The sequence below is a fragment of the Otolemur garnettii genome, unplaced genomic scaffold (assembly GCF_000181295.1).
Source record: "Otolemur garnettii isolate 467f Iridium unplaced genomic scaffold, OtoGar3 scaffold00198, whole genome shotgun sequence".
Lineage (NCBI taxonomy): Eukaryota > Metazoa > Chordata > Mammalia > Primates > Galagidae > Otolemur > Otolemur garnettii.
The window spans coordinates 1,726,043-1,734,355 of record NW_003852593.1 but is presented as its reverse complement, the minus strand read 5'-3'; the positions used below and the strand labels follow the sequence as shown (position 1 = coordinate 1,734,355).

The following is an 8,313-nucleotide window of genomic DNA, read 5'->3' as shown; positions in this document are numbered from 1 at the left end:
AAAGATGCCGCTCAGAAGACACCCAGCTAGACACAACCACAGCTAATCAAAATGCTGACTGTAACTACAAGCAGCCATCAACGGTCAGGTCCTGTAAGGCCTACTATATGTCCGGCACTGACCTAAGGGTTTCAGAGCAAACAGCAATTTCTAAAGTGTCTCAGGAACCCAGAAAAGCGGGCTACGAGATGAAATCTGAGAAGCTAATCTGAAGAAGTGCAGATGGCCTAGTCTGCCCAGCCCACATTCTTTCCCCACACACCTTCCATGATTATCTACTTAGGGTTTCACCTTGATTGTGAGGATGTTTATCTCAAAAGACTGGAGGGGAGGTAGTAACACTCAGACAAGAAGCCTTGTTACATTGTTGGAGTACAGGCTGCTTTTATGTTGTTTTCTTTGATGATTCTTTTAGAGAAAGTTAAAAATTTCTAGGTCTGTTTCCTTGTATCCTATTATAAAAATTATCAGAATTGTAACTGAGGCAGAATAGTCTTGGAGAGGCTACTCTCAACTGTTCTCCAAAAATGCTGGCCTTCTGATAAAACTTGGTGGACCTGTCTCTGCATACTGACTGGACAGTGACAGGCAGCCAGCCCCCTTTATCCACTAAGACCAGTATATAAATACCCGCTGGAGAAGTAGTAAGAGTTGAAAGTTAAAATAAATGCCTTTTATCCTTTACGACATTGAAGATTTTCCATGCATTATGCCTCATGTCTATAACATGACATAAACTGAATTTTGCCAACAACCACATACATATATACACAGAGCATCGACTTTCTATGAAACATAAACTGACTGTGCCACTCAGACAACAGGCAGTAAGACCTGAAGTATCAAGACAAGGACGACAACAGGGGGTCAGGAAAAGGCTGCTCTTCTTACAGGGCTCTGCAGAATCATGGACACCCTCTTCTTTTGCTCCATCATATTGAAGTCCTGGCGAAGGTCTGGTGCCATGTTCCTCTCCCGCAAGTATTCTGGATTGTTCTCATCCACCCTATCGAAGTACCTCTCCTTGTGAGGGGCTGTGGTTGGGGGTGGTGAGGTCACCACTGCGGCCCGAGTATCACCATTCATTGTACAATCTTTCTAAGCTCCTACAGAAACAAATAAAAGAAATTATTGTTTTTAAATAAGTGTCAAATAGTGTTTCATAATGAGCACATCTTCCTGATAAATACCGTCTCAACAGGAGGACACTCTGACAGACTGACAGGAGGAGCCAGGACCTGGGAGGCTTCTTTGTGGCCTGATCAGCCATCTCCTGCCCTTCCATTAACTAATGGCACATTTTGTCCTGGCATTGTTCTTCAGAAGACAACAACAGAACAACCTAATAAAGCAATCATACCCTCTGCCAACTTCAAGAATTATCAACCCTTGATAGTCGAAAGCCATGATGTGTTCTACACAGGATCTGCTAACAGCACACTTTGTTTTGGAAGAAATTTGATGTCTGATATTTTTCCCCAAAAATATCAGCAGTGGTTTTGCAAAGGATTCCCCAAACAAATCAACAGAATAATAATTACTCACATTACTGTACTCATAGAAATGGGAATTGCAGCTCAGCACCTGTAGCTCAGTGGTTATGGCACCAGCCACATTCACCAGGGCTGGCAGGTTCAAACCCAGCCTGGGCCTGCTAAGCAACAATGACAATACAACAACAAAAATAACCAGGCATTGTGGTGGGTGACTACAGTCCCAGCACCTTGGGAAGCTGAGTCAAGAAAATCACTTAAGCCCAAGAGTTTGAGGTTACTATGAGATATGAGGCCACAGCACTCTACCAAGGGCAACATAGTGAGACTCTATCTCAAAAAAAAAAAAAAAAGAGAAATGCTCTCTAGTAAGATTGCCTTTTTGGTTCAAAGACCAACAGTAGGTACCAGATGTTAGTATGCACCAGCTTATGAATAACAGAAAAAGATGTCAAGATGGCTCAAATTTAAGTCTGCTAATATGGAAGCAGACTTTACCTTCTTTTTAATCCCAATCTTCTTTTGCAAGAAACAATGTTCAAATGCACTAAATTATGTTCTAAATCTCTAGGCAGTACCTTTACTAATCATACAAAGTGTAAGGATTGTCATGTTTATAGTGAAATAATAGAAAAATCATTCACTCGTAGTTTTTCTTTTTTTTTTTTAAGTCATAGTTTTTTAATCAGGACTAAAATCTCTCTTCTGCTTTCTTTCTCTTGACAGCAGTTTCTCTCTCCCCTGTAAATTTCTTTTCTCTGCCTGCCTTCACATGAGCTTATTTCAGCATGTTTTTTCAGACTGATACTACTGATATCAGAGTGAAACACTATTTTAAGATTAACATACAGGTTGGGCTAGGGGCTCAGACCTGTAATCCCAGCACGTTGGGAGGTGACCTCTGCAATGTGTTCCCCTATTTATATTCATTCCTAGAGCTTAGATATCTCCATTACAGATACTTTCCAGGTTATGCGCAAGGCATTAGAGATAAGAAGATACAGATGACTCGGAGATGATAAATGAAACATTTCTGCCATGACGGAAATCCCACAGTAGTACATCAGCAGGGGGAAAGCTTCAATGATGAGAGGCAGAAAGAACAGAGAGTGTTATGGGTTGTACTGTGTCCCGCCAAAATGCATGTTGACGTCCTAAGCCCCAGCACCCCAGAATGTGACCTTATTTGGATATAGGGCCATACCAGATGTAATGAAGTATGGGGTCACACTGGAGTAGGGAGACCCCTGGTCCAACATGACTGGACCAGGGGTCTCCCTCATAAAAGGGGAAATCTGGACACAGAGGTGCAGAGGAAGAACACCACATGGAGAAGGAAGCAGAGGCCAGAGTGAGGCTTCTGTAGGCCACAGACACCAAGGGTTGCCAGCAAGCACGACGGTCTGGAAGAGAGACTGGAATAGACTCTCCCAAAGGACCTCAGAGGGGCAAAGCCTGCCCACACCCCAATTTCAGGGTTCTGGCCTCCAAAACTGTGGAACAATACATTCCTGTTTGTGGTACTTCATTATGGTGCCCTATGAAACTATCAAGTATGTAAGGAAGGCTTTCAGGGAAGTCTCAAAGAAGAGATGCTTTTACAGTTAAATAGGTGTTTGCCAGGTGGCTTAAAGAAGTTAATGGCAGAGGGCAGCGCCTGTGGCTCAAAGGAGTAGGGTGCCAGCCCCATATGCCAGAGGCAGTGGGTTCAAACTCAGCCCCGGCCAAAAAAAAAAGAAGGCAATGGCAGACAGTAAATGAACATCCACTGAGTTTTAAAGAAGAGCAGCACAGTACTCGGATTTTATACTAACACCCAGCAGGTGCTCGAAGAGTTTAGTGACCTCACTGAACTAGTCTCTCTTTCAAACCTTTCAGCCTCCACTCATCCTAAAGCCCCAACTCAAACATTTCCTACTCTGTGAAGGTTTCCCCAAGCCCCCAAGCCTGGCAATTTGCCTCCTATATGCCAAGACACTTCATTCTCCCCTCATTTACAGCCTTTTCCCAATAGAACCCAATTATTTGTGTCTATGTTTGCTCCCTTACCAGCTTGTTCCTGTCCGTGAAGAACAGGGATGATTCAATTCCAAGGCATTTCTGTAAATGAACCCTGGGAGAGCATTTCATACACAGCAGGAATTCAGGTGGGACTTTGTCCTTAAAGGAGGACATGTGCTAGAAGGAATATCCTAACTTCTTTAGGGGAAGGGCTCCTGAGATTTGGATCCAAGATGAAATGGCATCCTCGAGACATACTCAGGGTCTCTGCCAGGAAGAATAACGAGATTTTAAACACACGTACGAGACCCAATACTGGCGGCTAAGCCTAGACAAAGAGCTGGGAGGAGCACAGGACAGTCAGCACAGACCCTGGCTGGTACCTTAAATGGAAGAGAATGTGGAAGCTGGGCCAAAAGTTACTTATAATTCACAGAAAGCTGCAATCTTGGCAGAGGTGCTGCAGCAGCCAATAAAAAGGGGTTCCCTAGTATCCACTGACAGGAGGGAGCTGACACCGAGAACCCTCTCCCAAATAAAACAGCACAGCACAGAAGTCATCATCCCTCACTGTTTCCCAGCCTCACAATGAGGTTCTCCACTTCCCCTCAAAGAGAAACACCCACCTTCCGTTGAAGGTTCTTCTTCACAGCCCAGCTTGTGTCCAGGAGGACCTGCATGTGCCTTGTTTGGGACCTGAGAGCTCAGTAAAAGCCTTTAATTACTCTGATCGGATCATGTCTATTCCTGTGCCTCCAGATGTTTTCTTGTAGATGAAACTATCCAAAAGACACCTTTAAAATAATCACAGCTAAAGTGATCACAGGTTACCAACGCCGAATCCTGATTTAAAACTCCTTTTTATTCATTAACTTATTGTTTTCTCTGTGGGTAAGGCACAGAGCAGCTAGGAAGCCAGCAGTGGGGCTGCCGAGTGCACACTCAGGCTGCTGGGCTCCACCACCGCTCTCCACGCCACTGCACATTACCTCTCATCACAGAGTCTCCTCCGCACAGTGCCAATCAGAGCAGAAAGCAAACATTAAAGAACAAGAATGAATCACAGCAACACCCCAGCCTTGCCTTCCATGCTGACCACCTCTGAATTAAGATATGACCAAAACCAAATTTAGACAAAGAAAAACTATGATTCAAACTGTATATATTTTTAGTTTTCCCTTATATGGCACCAAAATGGTGCTCTTTCAATAGACATGCCACTACTAAAGTAGAGAGGAAGAGTCAAACTCTAGATGTCTCCAGACTTAGGCCATGGAGATCCCATGCAACTTTCGAACGCACTTGAAGTGAAGTATTCCCAAAAGACAATTATCTGTTGTCAGCTATTTTCACTAAATAAAATATTTACTGAGCACCTAACTATGAGGCTACTACAGGCCAGGCACTGTTCAACAATCCAGATGCTTAAAAGACATCATTGAACAAAACAAGGATTTCTGATATTTTAGCTAAGGGGCCACTCAGTAAACACGATCAACAAGCCAATCCCACAGCACATTAGAAGGTGACAGGATACGGGCAGGAAATGAGAGTCCAGAGAGGTGGGGAAGAGAGTCAGATCACTAAGTAGGAAGGACAGAGGAAGGCTCCCAGAGAAAGTGACAGCTGAAGAATAACTCACAGATGCACAGGTGGCAGGGGTGGCAGGCCAGGTGGACATATATCCAGAAAGGTTCTAGGCAGAGGGACAGTTAGAGCCACAGAGTGAGAACTGGCTGTTTGGGAGTGGGGGAGGGGAATTAAGCTAAGTCTGTTCATCATCTTCTTTAAACACTGATATATTTCATTTACATTTGATAAATAAACAAAAATACGAAGAAGCTAAGAAAAGGTATAAGCATCTTGTTTAATTTTACACAGAAAACTAACGCCAAAAGTAGGATTAGAAGCCATAGCTCCTAAAACCCTGATCTGACCCTCTCAGACCCACTGCCTCCATCAAATCCAGGATCCACCCCGCCAGCCATGTGCACTGTGCCGCTCTCAGCAGCACCTGGCACTGCTACCCTCTCCTCGAGGGCACTGCCCTCTTCAGGTTTTCAGATACCAGTTTCTGCTTTTCCTCCTACCTCTCTAGCAAATCCTGTGAATCTCCCTCCCAGGACTCTGAGCTGTCTCTCAGGGAAGATTTCTTAACTTCTCTGGCCAGTTTCCACATTTGAAATGGGGATAACAATGGTATCGACCTAATAAATTAATGGAGTGCCTGACTCACGGGAAGCACTTGAGGGTTAGCAATTAGGATTACTATCAGAAATTCCCTGCCTCCCCTTCTAGAATGTAATCCTCAAGAGGGGGAAAAAATGGTCTCTTTCATTTACTGGTGTATTCACAGGGCTATCACATAATAGGGCCTCAATTAATATATAATATTAATATGTTAGAGAACAAATATACTGCCAAGTCTACTACTTGGGACTCACAATGCTAATCTATGTTTGAATTCCAGAAGCTTCTGACCGTAGAAAAAAAATCACTTTGCTACATTTAGTCACAAGTCAGTGACTAGGGATGAATTTCAGTTTGCCACTCACAAGGAAATTCCAGTCTACAAATGGACAATCTGTATATCAAATTAGGTTGTCTCTGAGTTAACCAGGTTTTATGTTTCTAAAAATTACGTCAATTCCCAAAGTTGATACACAAAGTGAAAGAGGTTTATCTGCCTCTAGCTGACTAGATTTGGAGACTCAAACACATGTAACTCCCAGAGGCAGGACAATAAGGAAAGTTAGAAGAATAGTTCTAGACCTTGGTGAAGTTGTAACTAAGCATGCAAGGCACTACCGAGAAGACCATGAAGACCACAGGAAGATCCAGCTAAGCCAGGAAGCACAGGTCAACCAGACACGTAAGGACAAAAAATTCTATGTAATTTATTAAGGAAGAAATAATCTGCTATCCTTTACAATCTAATTAAACACTGGAGCAATATCAGGAGCATTAGTTTAAGAATACAAACAGTAAGATGGGGCCAGGTGCAGTGGCTCACACCTGTACTCCCGTGCTTTTGGAGTATCACATGAGCCCAGGAGTTCAAGACCAGGTCAATACAGCAAGACTCCATTTCTACAAAAAAAGAATTTTATTTAAATTAGCTGGGTGTGGTGGAGTGCCCCTATAGTCACAGCTACTCAAGAGGCTGGGCGGGGGGGATATTGCTTGAGCCCAGGAGTTTAAGGTCACAGTGAGCTATGATTGTGTCCCCACACTCTAGCCCAGGTGACAGAGGAAGACCCCATCTCTAAAACAACCAAAACAGTAAGACAGGAAAGTATTTCATCATAAAATGAATAATAATATGAATATGGCCAATAATTTGTTAAAAGAGCATCTATAAAATTGTATTGCAGCCACATAACAAGGCCAACAGTGACAGAGGCCAACATGTGCTAAGCAGCAGCTTTTGTCAACTTCCCCTGCACCCTGCTACCCCAGTATCTGTTTATCTGCCTCTGAAATAAGAATATGCTGCCTGCTTGGCTATCTCAGGGTGGTCCCGACAGCTCTGTTCTCCACCTATAATCTGACTAAAATCAGTCCACTATGGGACGCCCAGCAGATGGTAGGAAAGTACGTGTGTAGACAAACCCAAAGTACTGCAGCTGCTGAAAGACATGACATGTGATGGGATGGAGGGCTCTGGAGTCCAGGTTCAAACCCTGGCCCCCTGGACAAGGTCGCTATTTGTACCTTAGTTTTTTGCATCAGTTGAAGTGGAACAATAATATCTACCCATAAGATTGCTAAGGACTGGGCAGCACCTATGGCTCAGTGGGTTCCTCAACACCCAATACAGTGGGATTCCTCAACACCCAATACAGTGTCTGGTACACATAAGGATTTTTAAAAAGTTAAATGAATTAATATGTTTCCTAAATGCCACTATTTCCACTTAGAAACTAGAGATAAAAATAATTTATGCCCTCATTACTTTACTAAAAGGTAGAAAAGAAATGTTTACCCAGAGATGTTTTCTGTTTAATGAAACAAATAATCCAATACTCTGTGTAGAAAACAGAACACATTCAATGCCGCAGATACCCTAGGTCAGTGACATTCCTGGTGCTTCAGCCCTGTGATGATGCTCAAAACTGGCATAAAAGTCCCTGGACAGTGACAGTCATCTAGTTCCTCTAAAGATGGGGAGATTAGCATCATACCCCTTCCTACTGAAGTAGATGCTCAGTCCAAAGGAAGTTATTCCAGGAGAGTCAAGACCCATCCCTAACTCTCCTTCTTGCCTAAAGCCCTATACAGGGTCTTGATTAACGTTATCATCTGGAAAAGGGGTTGGGCTGTTAGAAAAATCTTCCTGGAAAAGCATGTCCTAACCCCAAAGTTCCCGCTACATGCCAACATGTGTAGCTCTATCAGACAGAACACCTCTGCACAGAGCTTTATTTTGAGAGGGAAAAGAGACACAAAGAGAGAAATTAGTAAACAGGGCTCTCTGTTGCCTTTTCTCTGCCTTTCCCTCTTTATGCCTGCTTCTCTCTGCTCTAAATACTGGAAAAGCAACAAAGGACAGGAAACACACTGACAGCACTATGTACTACAAGCATTCCAAAGTCCACTCAGCCCCACAATGCTTCCAGTTTGACACCGTTGTTAATACATCTTTCTACAGATGAGAAAATCAGTACAGAGAATTCACCAACTTGATCAAAGGCCACATATTTTGAGTGACAACACTGGTACGTGCACCCTAACACTGCATCCCTAACACCAGCACTATACCAATGACAACTGACTGATTTCAGTAAGAACAAAACTCTTTTTTTTTTTTTTTTTTTTT

General features: G+C 43.2%; 1 protein-coding gene across 6 annotated transcripts in view; it reads right to left on the bottom strand.

Moving 5' to 3' along the window:
* Nucleotides 1-8,313, bottom strand: part of ADD1 (adducin 1) — a 56,490-nt gene that overhangs the window by 42,875 nt on the left and 5,302 nt on the right. For 3 of the 6 annotated variants that reach the window (XM_012812261.2, XM_023507692.1, XM_012812263.1), the window contains exon 1: nucleotides 892-1,603. In XM_012812261.2, coding sequence (XP_012667715.1) covers nucleotides 892-1,086 — 195 coding nt within the window. In that variant the 5' untranslated portion in view covers nucleotides 1,087-1,603. Of the gene's footprint in view, nucleotides 1-891; nucleotides 1,604-8,313 lie in introns of those variants that run through there. The other 3 variants (XM_003801133.2, XM_012812260.1, XM_023507691.1) reach the window with 2 other exon arrangements.